Source organism: Crinia signifera, chromosome 2, assembly GCF_055691185.1.
Source record: "Crinia signifera chromosome 2, ASM5569118v1, whole genome shotgun sequence".
Classification (NCBI taxonomy): Eukaryota; Metazoa; Chordata; class Amphibia; order Anura; family Myobatrachidae; genus Crinia; species Crinia signifera.
This window is the reverse complement of record NC_139218.1, coordinates 116,109,631-116,125,668: the sequence shown is the minus strand read 5'-3', so window position 1 is coordinate 116,125,668 and position 16,038 is coordinate 116,109,631. Positions and strand designations below refer to the sequence as shown.

Sequence of the window (16,038 nt, the reverse complement as noted above, 5' to 3'; positions counted from 1 at the left end):
GTGATCCCTTCCTACCCTGTCTAGAACCCTCCCCCTGCTCTGATAGGCCTTGTGCCCATCCTCATTAACATACATGTGACCAACAGCACTGTGTAACCTGTGAAGAACCCTCAGTGGTTTATGCCCCTTCAGGCTTAATCAGCCCTCTGTGTTTCTTTTGGGTAGAAGTACTAATTGATTTTTGTCTATACTAAGCCAGTTAAATAATAAAGGGGATTAAATGCTGCGCATCCCATGTACATATAATGATTAAAATGCCGTTATGAAGTACTGGAAGTGGCTCCATAGAGAAGAGCTTAACTGATAAAAACATGTCTTAGACTTTATGGAATACTTACCATTCATTTAAAGACTCATTAAAAACAATAACAGCCTTCTATTGATACACGGCAAACTGTGAGAGCAATAAGCACCTATTCATTTAATGGTTTATAACTATGGAAATATGACACACACACAGTGTAAGAAATCCCCTTCTATTGACTAATCAAATTCTATTAGTGTTATTAAAATAAATTTCTTCACAGAATAAAACTGTGAGACTATAGACTATTGTATCACATTGGTGACATTGATTTACCCAAATATTTGAGTTATAAACTGTTACATCAGTACCATACTTACCCATGTAAGAATAATTGTGATATAATAAATATCTGTTCGATAATATAATATAAACTTTGCAGTACACGTGTGCAATTAGGATTTATTAGGGAGTATAGAAATTGAAAAACTTTTTTCTGTCAATTGGTGGCAGACCATACCATCTAATTCAGCATACGGTAATTTAATTAATACAGGTCGAGTATCCCGTATCCGAATATCCGTTATCCGAATTATTCCGAAAACCATACATTCCAGAAAGTGAAGAATTTTTTTTTTTTTTTGATAAAAACTCACTGGGGACATATGTAACAGCACTACTGAGGACATGACATGTAACTGGCACTATATATGTACAAGAAAATGATTGCTTTCCATTCAAATTCAGTATCTGAGATAGTACACAAATTTTGTTTCATGTCTTGAAACCTTGTTTTTTGAACAAATAAAATATATTTGTGTGTATTTTATGTGGTAATAAAATATATATGTGTGTATTTTATGTGTTTATATAGCATAAATGCAAGATACTTCAAAATACATCATTGAAATATTAAAATATTCCGAAATACGGAATAATCCGTTATCCAAAATTCTCCTGGTCCCGAGCATTTTGGATAAGGGATACTCAACCTGTATTGGATTAAACAACAATATATAACACCCGAGTGTTACAACCCTTGACTAGGAGCACTCGATCAACAACAACACACATACAGGGATTGTTTTATCTTTAATATTTCTATACTTAATTTCTTTTATCTGGCTATTCTATAATTGTTTTTATATTATATTTCACTTTATTAGCCCTACTATAAGGGCACTTTCTGAATAATAAAATTCAAGTATAGGGTTAAAACACCCACTACTTATTAATAATATATGAGAAATGAAACTCAAGGATATATTTTAAATAAATTACGTTAATAAAGCTTTACATTTTAACTACATTTCTTCTGTGGAGGGATGAGTGTGTCTATAACAATTGGTTTTCTTTTCTTCTTGATTTGATCTTGTATCTTTAAAACCATTGGACGGCACCAATACAAATTACAGCTTATCTTATTAATTGAGAAGTCTAAGAAAAAACAATAATTTTCCTCCAGATTATATTTCAAAACAATTATCTTGGTGCAGGAATCCTCTAACCCAGGGGTCCTCAAACTATTTTGCTCTGGGACCCCATCAGACAATAAAAATAATTACAGGATCCCAGCAAGTTACTGCAGAAGGTCATCACATGTGTAGTCAGCAAACAGCACATACATGGCAGCCTTGTGGAGGCACACAATGATGTTAGGAGTCTAGGTACTTGTGGAGTATCACGGCTCCCATAGCATGCCATCGCATGCCATATATGATGGCATGCGATGCGAAGCGATTTTTGCCGGTTTTTTTTTTTTTTTACAAAATCGCATGCAATCGGATGCGATCGCATCGCATGCGATTTGATCGCATACGATTTTGCACAGAAAAGCATCCAAATGTATTGGAATTAGTATTAAACATGTTCAATGGCCCCCAACTGGCATTTTTGAGGCTGTACCACCCCCACTATCAACGCGAAGCGTGGCGAGCGCAGCGAGCCCGCGAGGGGCGGCGGTACGCGTCCTACGACCTTTTCATACCCCCACTATCCACGTCGGCGTGGAGTTGAGAACAGAAAGTGTGGCGAGCGCAGCGAGCCACCGAGCCCGAAGCGTGGCGAGGGGACGCGGATACCTGTGAAGCCCGTGAGGGGACGCGTATACCTGTGAAGGTATCCGCTGCGCTCGCCACGCTTCGGGCTCGGTGGCTCGCTGCGCTCGCCACACTTTCTATTCTCAACTCCATGCCAACGTGGATAGTGGGGGTATGAAAAGGTCGTAGGACGCGTACCGCCGCCCCTCGGGGGCTCGCTGCGCTCGCCACGCTTCGGGTTCGCGTTAATAGTGGGGGTGGTACATCCTCAAAAATGCCAGTTGGGGGCCATTGAACATGTTTAATACTAATTCCAATGCATTTGAAAGCTTTTCAGTGCAAAATCGTATGCGATCGCATGCGATGCGATTTTTTTGCATACGATGGCCATCGTGGGAGCCGTGATACTCCACAAGTACCGGAGTCTAAAATAACAAACAATTCAAATGATTTTTTGGACTCTGTGAATCACTGATTGAGATTAGAAAGTCATTAGCCTGATGGTCAGCAACATGGAGTTGTGACCCCATGCTGAGAAGGTCGGGACCCACTCTGGGGTCATGACCCACAGTTTGAGGACCGCTGCTCTAACCTATAGATCGTTGTCATAAACAAGCTGTAGAAGTCATGTTTCCTATGCTCCGGTGATGGTCTGTATTTGTTGCTTTCCATTATGAATGGTGTGTTGGTTTGTTTGTCTCACCACTTGTACCTTAAGTTTCCTTCTCTCAAGTATTTCCTCCTCCTTCGGGCACAGAGTTACCTAGACTGAGCTGTGGGAGCGGGCATAGAGGGGAGGAGCCAGCACACCCTTTTTAAAGTTTATGTGCCCAGGCTCCTTTGGACTCCATTTATACCCCATAGTACTAGGTAAATCCCCAGTATCCCTTATGGACTCTGAAAAAAAGACTTTACCGGTAGGTATATGAAATCCTATTTTTCTCTTTTCAAATTTATGCAAACATTTTTTTTCACATCTACTGTACATTAACAATACAGATCGTGATAAAAATGCCCCTTAGTGTGTATGCATCACCAAGGCCAGACAGTTGGGCTAAAACCCGATCAGATCTGCTCATTCTGAAAATGTATGCATCTGCCACCAATGTCTGCAAATAGTTAATCATAAAACGTCACCTTTGTGGGCATTTGTATTTAAATCCGCTATGATGTGATTTTCCTTCAGGTTGTCAACATACAATCAAAAGTTTCATTAGCATAGGGGAAAGCCACCCCATCCACTGGTGGAGTGATATTTCCCTACAGGAGATAAAGGGATGTGTAATTCTACAACAAATGTATTGGCACACACAAATCTGTCTCTTGCTGATGGCAGGAGTGATACAGTATTAATGTGACTTCTAAACCACCCCATAAACACATGACACTTTGAGTAAACACACTGTACAAGGTTCATGGTAGGAGGTCAATTGTCACTCGTAAAAAAAACAACGGAAAACTGTTTTGTTTTTTTTACGGCATTTTTTGTTTGTTGCATCTCTCCCAAAATGTTTCCTTAATAAACTTCTCAATCTTTTGACTAAAGAAATAAAGTATGATCATGTGCCTCATCAGTTGCTAAGGAATCACTGACATAACCATTGGTTTTTGTTTCGTTGTCTCAAGATCTTCCTACCATCATCTTTTGCAATGGTATATTTAATATAGAATGTTTCTGAATAGAGGCAGTAAAATATTGTAAAGTCTGTACATGGTTAATGAATGCACTGAATTACTGGTATTGCTTTTGTAAATGATATTTATGACTGTACCTCTTTATTTACATGTTTTAGTTGGAAGCACTGAAGAAACAGGCTGAAAATAAGACCAAGACAATTGAAGTTCTACAACAGGAAGTATGCATTCTTCACCATGGGAATTTACATATGTGTACTTCAGTTTTTAGTTATAGATCTAGTATTTATTATATACAGTTGTACCAGATAATACTTGCTGGAACCTGTAGTACCTCTGTAATGGGCATTATTAATTTTAAGTTTAATCATCAGGAGTAAAGGGGATAGCTATGAGCCCAGGCCTAGGGTATGGTTGGTTCTAATTTCTAATCCTTTCATTACAGGAATACACTGAGCTATACACTATGCAGAAGCTTGCATACTGTATATCAGTGTGATTTGTGAAGGATTCTGCATAACTCATACTGTAGCTCAAAGGCAGATCTATTTTCCTTTCAATAGTTTTTTATTGAGAATTTTGTTCCGTTAACCACGGAAGGGGATGGGGTACAGAAAACAGAAATAAATGGGGAGGGGTGAGGGAACAAGGGGAGGGGAAAGTCCAGGTACAAGGGGTCATAGTGGTAATTATACATCAAGATAACATTCTTAAATAACAAGAAAAGAAATTAAGAGCAATAGTTCACGTACAGTATCAATCAATCTCCAGTAGAAGGTTAGCTCCCTCACCTGAGGTGGAGTAGTCATACCAGCTAGACCATTTGATTAGGGGAGAGTTGGCCTTAAGAGAGTATGGGAGTCCTATGGTTTCCATCTGGAAAGCATGCTGGATCTTCCTAATGATTTTAATGAGAGATGGGGGGGATGGAGTTTTCCAATTTTGTGCTATTGCAGCTCTGGTGGCTATTAGAATATGGCCTAATACATAGTGGCAAGTGTTGGGTAACGTATTTGGGTATATATGGAGCAGTGCTAGCTCGGGGGATATTGGGATTGAGTGATGTAATACTTTCGCCGCTAAGGCGAAGACATTTTTCCAGAGCTGGAGGATCTTAGGGCAGGACCAAAACACATGAAAAATATCTCCCGTCTGGCCACAGTTCCTCCAACATTGATTGGATATTGTAGGCCAAATCTTGTGCAATTTAACCGGTGTGAAATAAAGACCGTGTAACAATTTGAAATGCATTTCTGTGTGATTAGTACATTTGGACATGGTATGTGATGAGGTGAAGATTGATTCCCATTGTTTCTGGGTGAATGAGCATTTCAAATCAGATTCCCATTTCAGTTGTAGAGATGATTTACTATTCATTGAATCTTCTTGGGCTATAGTGTACCAGAATTTAATAGAGCCTTTGCAGTTCCCAGAGGATATCTTGGCCAGAATATTAGGTGGGGGGAGAAGTATCGGCCCTGAGGACCGTATGGAGCTATTTATCCAATGTACTACACGAGTGTATGAAAAAAGTTCCGAAGGGTGAAGTTTAAATTGAGATTGTAGTGAAGTAAAAGGGGTGATCGATGTGCCATCTACTATTTCAGTGATTGAGTCAATGCCTAGGGATTGCCAGGAGGCCAAGTTCAGATCTGGGATTATACGGGAGAGCGCCCGTAGAGAGAGTTTACGGGTAGGCAGAGTGAGTGACTTAGATGGAAGTACAAGCTCATCCCATGCTTTCAGTGAATCAGAGATGGCTCGCGGGGTATTGCCTGAGAGGGGTCTCTGTTGAGTTGGGATCCACAGTAGGTCCGTTAAGGGGACATAGGGGTATAGTAGTCTCTCTAAGTCCACCCATTGTTTTGTACCCTGAGGCAGGGACCAATCACCGATTTGTGCAGCTAGGCAAGCAAGTTGGTATTTTTTCAAGTCTGGAACACCCAGGCCACCAAACTTCCGCAGTCTAGCAATCCGTGTATAGGCTATTCTTGGGGGCTTCTTTTTCCAGATATATTTTAATATTATGGAGTGTATCTGGCCAATAACTTTCTGGGGGATCAAATATGGTATTGAGCGAAACAAGTACATTAGTTTTGGGAGGATTGACATTTTAAAGGCTGCTATTCTCCCTAGCCATGATATTTCCAAATCTACCCATCTCTTTGTTAGCGACTCTATTTGGGCCATAAGTGGTGAGAAGTTAAACTCTGTAGTCTTGGATAGGGAGTTGGATATTTGAATACCGAGATAGAGGATAGAGTCTGATTTCCAGTTGTATTTGTAGGTCTGTTTGAGTCGAGATAGTGTGTGTGGCTTTATATTAAAAGGTAAAGCCTCAGTTTTAGACGTATTTAGTTTGTAAAGTGAAGCCGCCGTGTAGTGTGAAATAAATTCATGGACAATGGGGAGAGAGATTGTTGGTTTTGATACAAATAAGAGGACGTCGTCCGCAAATAAGCTGAGCTTATGTTGAGACGTCCCTACCTGTATACCAGGGAAGGACTGAGATTGGCGAATGGCTATCGCTAAAGGTTCTATTGCTAAAACATACATAAGGGGAGAAAGGGGACATCCTTGTCTCGTACCATTAGAGATTTTAAAAGGAGATGAGGAGAAGCCATTCGTATAAACTAATGCCGTTGGGGAGCTATAGAGGGCAAGTATGGAAGACAATATCTCGCCTCTCAAGCCATTTCTCGCTAAAATTTCCTGGAGAAAGCCCCAATGCAGCCTATCGAATGCCTTCTCAGCATCAAGTGAAAGAAAAAGGGCCTCTTCTTTGCTAGTTGTAAGATATTCGGCTAAGTTGAAGACTCGTCTAGTGTTATCAGTTGATTGTCTGCCCCTAACAAAACCGACCTGGTCGGGGTGAACAATCTGGGGGATAAAGGGGGCAAGTCTGTTCGCTATCAATTTAGAGAAAATTTTTAAATCTGTGTTGAGTAAGGCTATCGGTCTATAATTGGAGCAGAGGGAGGGGTCCTTACCTTGTTTGTGAATAGTGATGATTTGAGCTTGTTGCATTTCTTCAGGCAATGACCCGTGGTCTGTGGCATGTTGATATAATGGAGTGAGGAGTGGGGTGAGGTCTGGGGCAAATTGTTTATAGAAGGAATTAGTGTAACCGTCAGGGCCAGGTGCCTTCCCTTGGGGCAGAGAATTAATAACCGTCTTAACTTCCTCTTCTGTCCAATGTAAATTCAGGGAATCTAAATTGGCAGGGGACAGAGACTGGAAATGGAGGTCCTCTAAAAAAGAAGAGATCAACGTGGGAGTGGGTTGGATCGTATCGGAGTCCGCATGTAGGTTGTATAGTTTTTTGTAGTAGTCGGCAAATGCCTCTGCAATATCAGATGGGTTAAGGAGTTTCCTCCCATCTGGGGTTTGGATGAGTTTGATTCTATTTCTAACTCGACGCGCTCTCAATTTGTGAGCCAAGAAGGCATTAGATCTATTACCTAACGTGTAGTATTTCTGCTGGAGTCTAGTATAGGCGTATTTCATGCGGTCGAGAAATAAAGTTTGGAGCTGATTGCGGATTGAGACTAATTCCTTTCTCAAGAGACGGGATGGTCGGGATCTATTTAGAGATTCTACTTGTAGCAATTGTTTTTCCAAATCTTCCTGCTTTTGTAAAGCACGTTTTTTGAGGCCTGCTCCAATTTGTATAAATGTGCCTCGTAGTACAGCTTTTAGTGCACACCAATGGGTGGGTACGGAAGTGTGGAGTGGGGAGTTTGTGGCTAGGTATGAATGTAAAGCCTCTGAGACTGCAGAGCATGCCTCCGGGGATCGTAGTAAGTACTCCGGGAGTCTCCAGGGGCGAGGTGGTAATTTGGAGTTGTGGATGTTCCAAGACCAAGTCACAGCCGCGTGATCCGACCAGACCACGGGGACTATGGACGATTTGGTGGTATGTTGGAGTAACCACTTATCCAATAGGATTAAGTCTATGCGGGAGTAAGAATTGTGTACGTGGGAGAAAAAGCTATAGTCTCTGCCTGTTGGGGATTTTGTCCGCCAGACATCGTATAAGTCGTATTCTATCAACAAGCGGCTTAATGGGCTTAGTGTGCGAGGCGTTCTGGAAGTGAATGAGGGTTGTGGAGCTTTGTCTAGTTTCTCATCTGGGACTATATTGAAGTCTCCCATAAGTATCACATGGCCTTTCTGTACCTTTTGGATAGTGGCAAATAGTTTACGTAGGAAGGTAATCTGATTGGTATTTGGGGCATATAGTGATACTATGGTTATTACCTTATCTTCTAGTTTCCCCACCAAAATTAAGTAGCGTCCATCTTTATCAGATATTTGCGAAATCAGGTCAAACTGTACTGAATTATGGAAAAGAATAGCTACACCTTGCTTCTTGAAGGGGCCATTGGCAAAGTAGCCTACTGGGTAGCGGGAGTTATGAAAGGAAGGTGGGGCCAGTGCAGTAAAGTGTGTCTCCTGTAGGCCTACGACTGTGGCGTTTTCCTTATGGAAGGTTTCTAGAGCTTGACGCCTCTTATTTGGGGAGTTCAGACCATGTACATTCAATGAAAAAAATTTAACCATTTGGGAAATTAAAGGGAGGAGATATATTTAGTGAGGTGGTATATGTACCGGCGGACTTAGAGGAAGGGAGGGGAATAACAGTGGGGAAGCATAAAAGGAGATAAACACCATTTGGAAAGGGGAAAGGGATGGGGTAGTAGAGAACTGAAATGACCCTAGAACAAGGGTCAGAGTGTTTGCTGCCTAAAAAAAAAATTGGCAACAAAGCAAAAAACATTAGGGGAGTGACCTTACTTGGGTCCCTCTCATGCATTCTAAACAATAGATAACGAGTAACTGATGTAAACATATATAGCATTCTATATCAACGACAGAAGATAATGCAAACTATTAAGTATATAACTTCAGAGATGGGAGAATCACTGGTGTACAGTGAAAGGGGTGTATTCCCGTAACATATCGTAAACAAGTAATCTAGCATAAATTTATATCGGTGACATAGTGACTCACACACACCTGGGAATACATTGGCAGTCCAAGTGATTCTGGGGGATGAAGCCCAAGACGGAGAAGTGGAAGAGTTGAGCTGTGAGGACTCACATCTCTATCTCAAGGGTATCGGCCGGTACGGCCCAGTTAGTTATAGAGGATATCATGGGCGTCTATTTCCTTTCAGTCCACAGGCACTTGGGCAGATGCAGCAGGTTTTGGAACAGGGATCGTGATATCCCAGTCCTCCAGCAGCTTAACTCCAGCTTCGAAGGAGGAGATCACGAATGAGGATGAATCATATCTTATGATGAGTTTTACAGGGAATCCCCATCTGTATTGTATGTCATTGTCTCTTAAGGCTGACGTTATGGGGTGAAAGGCGCGTCTCTTTGCTAAAGTAAATTGCGAGAGATCGGGGTATATCTGGAGGCCACCTAGAATGTCAGACCCATCTGCCAGTCTGGCTGCTTTGAGGATTTCTTCCTTAATGTGGTAGAAGTGAATTCTAAGGAGAACGTCTCTGGGGTAAGTGGATGTGAAGTTCCCCCTGGGTTTGGGCAGCCGGTGGATGCGGTCAATGACCAGGTCTTGAAGCGTAGCTGTCGGGAGCAGTTTTTGAAACAGTTTAGTGGCGTATTCCTTTAGTTCCGCGGGGGCCACAGAGTCAGGCACACCTCGAATCTTCAGGTTGTTCCTTCTAGACCTGTCCTCCAGGTCCGCCATTTTATCCCGCATTGAGGCGACCTCTTCTTGTAGCTCAGAATGTGAGGTAAGCAAGTCGTTATGAGACGTCACTAATTCCTGCATCTTGTTTTCTAAGTGGTCGGTGCGGCCCGCTATTCCCACTATGTCCTCTCTGAGCGTTTGGATTGAGGTGTCTAGGCCAGTGAGGATGTCTGTGCGGAACACCGATAACATTTTAAGCATAGAGTGGGTTGTAAGCGGGGCCTGCGGGTCAAGATCCATTTCCATATCCGCAAGGGAATTAGGAGATGTGGCTTTGGAGGATTTGGACGGAGTAATAGAAGATCTCGGAGGTGTGAGTGTGGATTTCTGGGCCTGAGCTTCGGACTCTATGAAGCGTACAGGTGCGGGCCTTTTGGGGGTTTTCGCTCCTTTTTTTGACGGCATGGCAGGAGGGCAGTGGCGTCTGTAGCAGCGAGAGCTTTAAGCAGTGGATGCTGGGAGATAGCTCTGTGTAGAATGCTATATGGGCTGCATGAAAGGGAAGATACAGGTGTATAATCACATATCCTTTATTTCTTGTGTAGTTTGTGCTGGTGATGCGAGGGACCCATAGAGGAGATATCAGCCAGGGCTATTCACATTGTTACTGCAGCTGCTGGCATGTTGGTGCTGTGAGCTGGGTAGCAGGTGTGAGTGGGGAGCACTGCTCTCAGCTGGGGGACCAGCGCTCCACAGCTCCAGTCAGGAGAGGCACTGGGACAGGTTGCACCACTTTTCTAATAGTCTGCAGCCAGATCCCAGCAGCATGCATAGATCTGTTTCCCACTGCCACTACCAAGATGGCCGCCGCTGCACCTGAGTGGGGAGCTGGGCTCAGAAAGGGGATCAGAGCAGGTAGGCAGGACTTACCACAGCTCCCCCGGCTCAGGGGTTCGTCTAGGGGATGTCTGGGGATGTCCAGGTGCCTGCTGGTGTGTTTATAGAGGCTCCGGCGGCGCCGTCCCGCCGCGGAGCCCGATTTCCGGGTGACTCCCAAAATTTAGGCCCCGGCTCCGGAGTCTCGAGTAGGCCGCGACCCGCGAGAGCCTGCAGACAGGCCTCCCGGCTCTGCTGTCACCCGCGGTCGGGCACCGGAGGGTTGGGTAGGTGCAGGGGGTCTCTCAGGGCTCAGTCCAGAGCGGGTGGGCCCCTGCAGGACCGTTTTGAGGGCAGACTTCCCGGGAGCTCACTGGGAGTGCTGCTACTCGTGATGGCTGTCAGGCCACGCCCCCGGCAGATCTATTTTAAAAAAAAAATTGGTCTGTGTTTGATCCATGTATAGAAACATGATTTTTCAAAATTCTACGTGTTGTATTCCTGTCTTTGGAAATTATGTATTGGCTTTTGTGATTATTATGGACTTCGTTTTCCAAATAAAATCATGTTTTTACACCCTTGTTTGGTTTCAGTAAATGTCAAAAATATGCTAAACTAGAACAAGAACGCATTCTCAGCAAAAAAAAAATGATTCTTAGTAAATTTTACCCCAAGTAATTCATATGTATTGGCATCCATCTTTTTCCTTTTAAAGTTAAAAATAACACGTTTATGTACCTTCCGGCAGTTAATAGTACAGTTTATATATAGCAAAAACACCATGAATAAAAGTGTCAGCTATATATGCACTCTTTTAAATACTTGTCGTAATACTGTAATGTGCAGCAAATTATAAAACTCACTTCGCTAAGGCGTGGCTACGGCGGCGAGCGGGTAAGACGTGTCAGGACGGAGCTCCCTGGCTGCCCATCCGTTTACCCATCCTGCGCCTAATATTTCACCCGACACCACCGCCAGCGGCTGCCCGGTGACCTCACCTCACCCCACACGAGCCGCCCGCCTGAAAGATCTGGTCCCGGCGCCGTTGTCAGCCCGCCGGACCGAAGTGAGGACTGCGGCCTACCTCTCCCCGCCATACAGTCCACGTCCGCCTGTACGCCTGCTGCTGAGGCGGCGTCGCGGGGGAGATCCCCCTGGAACACCCGTCTGCCGGCAGCGTCCACCGGACAGCGGCACCCACAGCACATCCTTGGTCTATCTGCCTGCCCGGAGCCTGGTGAGTCCCGTGCTGCGGGCGCCATTTTGGACGCAGCAGCGCCTACAGCACACAGCCCACAGTAACCCCTCCAGCGTGACTCCGCACCCCCAGCTCGCTGCACTTGCCCAGAGAACGTTGCCATACCCTGCTATTACCCTGTAATATATGCCCTGTTGGGGACAACGCACACCAGCAGACGCCCCTCACCTGAAACGGTGTCTCCTGCGGGGGAAACAGCCTGCTTCCACCATCCCAAAGTTGGCTGGGCCCTGTGCTGCGGGCGCCATTTTATGATAAGCAGTGCACACACAAGCACACAGGGACGCAAGCGTGCAGTAACCCCTGAGTGGAGCTTCATATCTTACCCCTGCTGAACTGCCCTGCGCACACCACCACAAGACTCCCATTGCCCTGCACTGCATTCCCTGGTGAGTGAAGCATATAACTCCTCATACCCCACTCACTGAGCAAGTACTATAATCTGCACCAACAGAAGCAGCCTCAGCTGGGAAGGGGGCTCACCAGCCTGACACCAGTCAATCATGGTGAAACAGAATCATAGTACTTCTGCAGCAAAGCTGGCCAAATTTGCAAGAGGACAAGAGGCGCAGGGCCCGCAGGCAACCCCCGGGGGACTCCGGGCAGAACTCTGGCAACCCAGCTGACTCTGAAGCCCCCCCTGGTGACGCTTCACCTGCATCCCCCTCTCTCCAACAAATCCTGGAGGCCATTGCTGGCACTGAGAACCGTCTATCCGACAAAATGGAGAAGGTACAGTGCGACCTATCCCTCCTTAGGCAGGATGTACAGCGCATCAGGGAGCGGGTGGGGGAGGTGGAGACCCGGGTCTCAACAGTTGAAGACGCAATTGACCCTATGAAAACCACAGTATCTACATTGACACAACAGGTCGCAAACATTCAAAATAAATTAATGGATATGGAGGGCCGTTTGAGGAGAAACAATGTCCGCTTCGTAGGCCTGCCGGAAAAGGAGGAGGGCACGACGCCAGAGGCATTCTTGGAGGCCTGGCTTATCGAGACATTTGGCAGAGAATCCTTCACCTCCCAATTTGCTGTCGAGAGGGCACACAGAATCCCCACCCGTCCACTCCCTCCGGGTGCTCCACCCAGAACCCTTATAGCCAAACTCCTACATTATAAGGACCGGGACACGATCCTGCGCCTGAACCGCACCAAAGGCCCTATGATTAGAAATGGTGCCACCATTTCCACATTTCCTGACTTTGCCATCGAAGTACAGAAGGAGAGGGCCTCCTTTGTCCCCGTGAAGCGCAGACTGCGCGAACTGGACCTTTCGTACTCCATGCTGTTCCCGGCCCGGCTGCGGGTGGTGGCGGAGGGAGAGACTAAATTCTTCAACAGCCCTCGTGAGGCTGCAGCATGGCTTGATAGATTTGCACCTGGTGCCCGCCAGCTGGCCCCGGCCTGATACTCAGCAGCAGCCTGAAGCAGGACTTGATCCTCACTTACTTGGTCACTTCCTTTCACTTCATATGACCCCTTCAGGAGATCACAAGCCATCCGAGTGGAGCTGATGTTGCTGACTACCGTGAATATGATTAGAGCAGTAGTACAATTGATTTGACGTATTATGTCATATGCGGGGAAGGGGGGCGGGAGGGGGGGGTGGGGGGGGGCATGTTGATAAATACTGTGCTTTTTTGTTTTTCTGTTCAAATGTTGTTATAGGCAAGTGTAGGCAATATACGGCCAGGGGGCCCCGGAGCTTGCATTGGTAGCTATTAACTGACTGCTCCCCTTAGTTTGGTAGTTGTCTTTTTCAGGTATTAGGTTTAGGGTTACAAGTATGCCTAGGTTGGGGGAGGTATACAGGGAGGGGGTGTATTTTGTTGGGATTGTTCTCTCTATGTTTTCTTGCTCTTTTTCTTCTTCTCTTTCTACTAGTCATGCTAAATATTTTGAATCATTATGCATACAATTGGGAGGTGCGAGGTTTATTCAGGTGTTAGCTGTGGTTCACTCAAGCCCACATGGTGGCGGTGCCACTACTACAAATCCGTGCGGCCCACATCATGTACTCCAATATGACGCAACTTAATATTTTAGCCTGGAATGTCCGGGGGTTAAATGATAGAATTACAGTAAACGCTCTCTAGTTCTCAAAATGGTTAAGCAGTATGGATCTGACATCACCTGCCTGATTGAGACCCATCTTGAGGGAAATAAACTAATGTCACTACGCAGACCTTGGGTGGGATGGGCATACCATAGCTCACATTCTACTCACTCTAGAGGGGTCTCAGTACTAATAAATAAATCTGTACAATTTATGCTGCTAGATGTGAAGACTGACCCACTGGGCAGGTACGTCTTTCTCCAATGTAAACTATACTCCCAGCCCTTTTTTATCCTTGCGGTCTACGTCCCACCCCCCTTTAACTATGATGTTCTAAAACAAGCGGCTGCCTATGTGGCCCAATCCCCTGACACGCCAGTCATATGCCTTGGGGATTTTAATAAACTAATGAATCAAAGGCTAGACAGATGGTGGCCCCCTGACTCCGTCCCTACTGAAGACCGCCCCACAGGCTTTGCTAAATACGTAGAGTCCATTGGTTACAGGGATGCATGGCGACTAAAGCACCCTGCGGTAACCCAGTACTCCTGCTTTTCTAAGACTCACCACTCCTTTTCGCGTATTGACCTGGCCCTCGTCACTCCCTCAGTACTGCCCAGACTCCAAAACATCTGCTATAAAGCGAGGGGCGTATCAGACCACTCTCCCCTGTTGCTGACGGTGGAGATGGAATGCCAGAGAGGACAGTCCTTTTGGAAGCTACACCCCTCCTGGTTACTGCAACTTGGGGAATCCTCGGACCTCCAGTCCTTGTGGGACGGGTACTTTGACATAAACACAGGCACAGCCCCTGCCCCGATAGTGTGGGAGGCATTCAAGGCTTACCTGCGGGGCACCCTCATATCTAAAATTGCCACTATTAAACGTACACACAAAGCAAAGGGTATTGAATTGGAGGATGAGTGTCGGAGCACAGAGATTGCTCACTTGGAGGAGGGATCAGAGGAGTCCAGGGTAAAATGGGAGCTAGCACAAAATACCTGGGTCTCCCACTTGGAGGAGCGCAATGCTCGTAGTCTGCTATTTAAATCCCACAAACTGTACATGAGTGCTGACAAAACAGGTAGCCTCCTGGCTCACCTGGTACACCTGGACCGCCCTGCAAACTCTGTGGCCCAAATTTTTGACTCTGACGGGGTACTGAGGACATCCCCCAATGAAATAGCGGATGTATTTCTAGACTTTTATAGGGAGCTGTATCGTTCACGCCTAATATGCCCGCAGGAAGAACTCACTGAATACCTAGATCGTATTGACTTACCCACACTGTCTGAGGAGGCTAAATCTTCCCTCGAGGCACCTATCACAATTACTGAGATAGAGACTGCGATCCGGTCATTCCCCGGGGGTAAGGCCCCGGGAGTAGATGGGGTCCCAGTGGAACTGTACAGGGCGCACCTGGACTCGTTTGCCCCTAAGCTTTTGAAACTATTTAACGATCTTTTTGACTGTAATGTGCTACCGGACTCTATGTCCGAGGCTGTTATAGTGGTCATACCCAAACCCGGGAAAGACCCTGAACACCCCGACTCATACAGACCTATCTCCCTGATTACCACAGATGTAAAGATTCTGGCAAAGGTTCTGGCTATTCGGCTAAATAGTGTAATACTGTCCATTATTCACCCGGATCAAACTGGCTTCATGCCGGGTATGTCCACTAGCATAAATTTAAGACGGCTATATACACATATTCAGGCCACCCATACTGAGGAAACTTACTCAGCCATTGTTTCATTTGACGCAAATAAGGCATTCGACTCTGTTGAGTGGCCTTATCTATGGCAGGTAATGAAACGTATGGGCTTCGGTCCACAATACTTGAAGTGGGTCCAGTTGTTATACGTCCGCCCGATGGCCAGGGTCTCCGTCAATAGCCATGTCTCACCTCCCTTCGCGCTAGGAAGGGGTACTAGACAGGGATGCCCCCTTTCTCCTGGTCTTTTCGCCATAGCTATCGAACCGCTTGCCTGTATTCTTAGGACACACAGAGATATAGTTGGGCTCCAACTGGGTCAGAAAACGGACACAGTGACACTTTATGCTGACGACCTACTTCTTTTTTTGAAAGACTATAGACTGTCTGTACCGACTGCCCTGCAACTGATGGAGGATTTTGGCGGTTTCTCCGGACTTACGGTGAACTGGTCCAAATCCTCCATGATGCCCCTGCGGGGCCCACCGCCGGTGGCCCTGGGCGCCCCTCTTCCACTTAGCTGGGTCTCTCACTTTAAGTATCTGGG

General features: G+C 45.7%; 1 protein-coding gene across 8 annotated transcripts in view; it reads left to right on the top strand.

The window, feature by feature from the left end:
- The window catches only part of SYCP1 (synaptonemal complex protein 1), a 276,938-nt gene that overhangs the window by 195,206 nt on the left and 65,694 nt on the right, over window positions 1-16,038 (top strand). For all 8 annotated transcript variants that reach the window (XM_083172734.1, XM_083172733.1, XM_083172735.1 and 5 more), the window contains one exon: window positions 4,077-4,139. In XM_083172734.1, coding sequence (XP_083028860.1) covers window positions 4,077-4,139 — 63 coding nt within the window. The remainder of the gene's footprint in view (window positions 1-4,076; window positions 4,140-16,038) is intronic.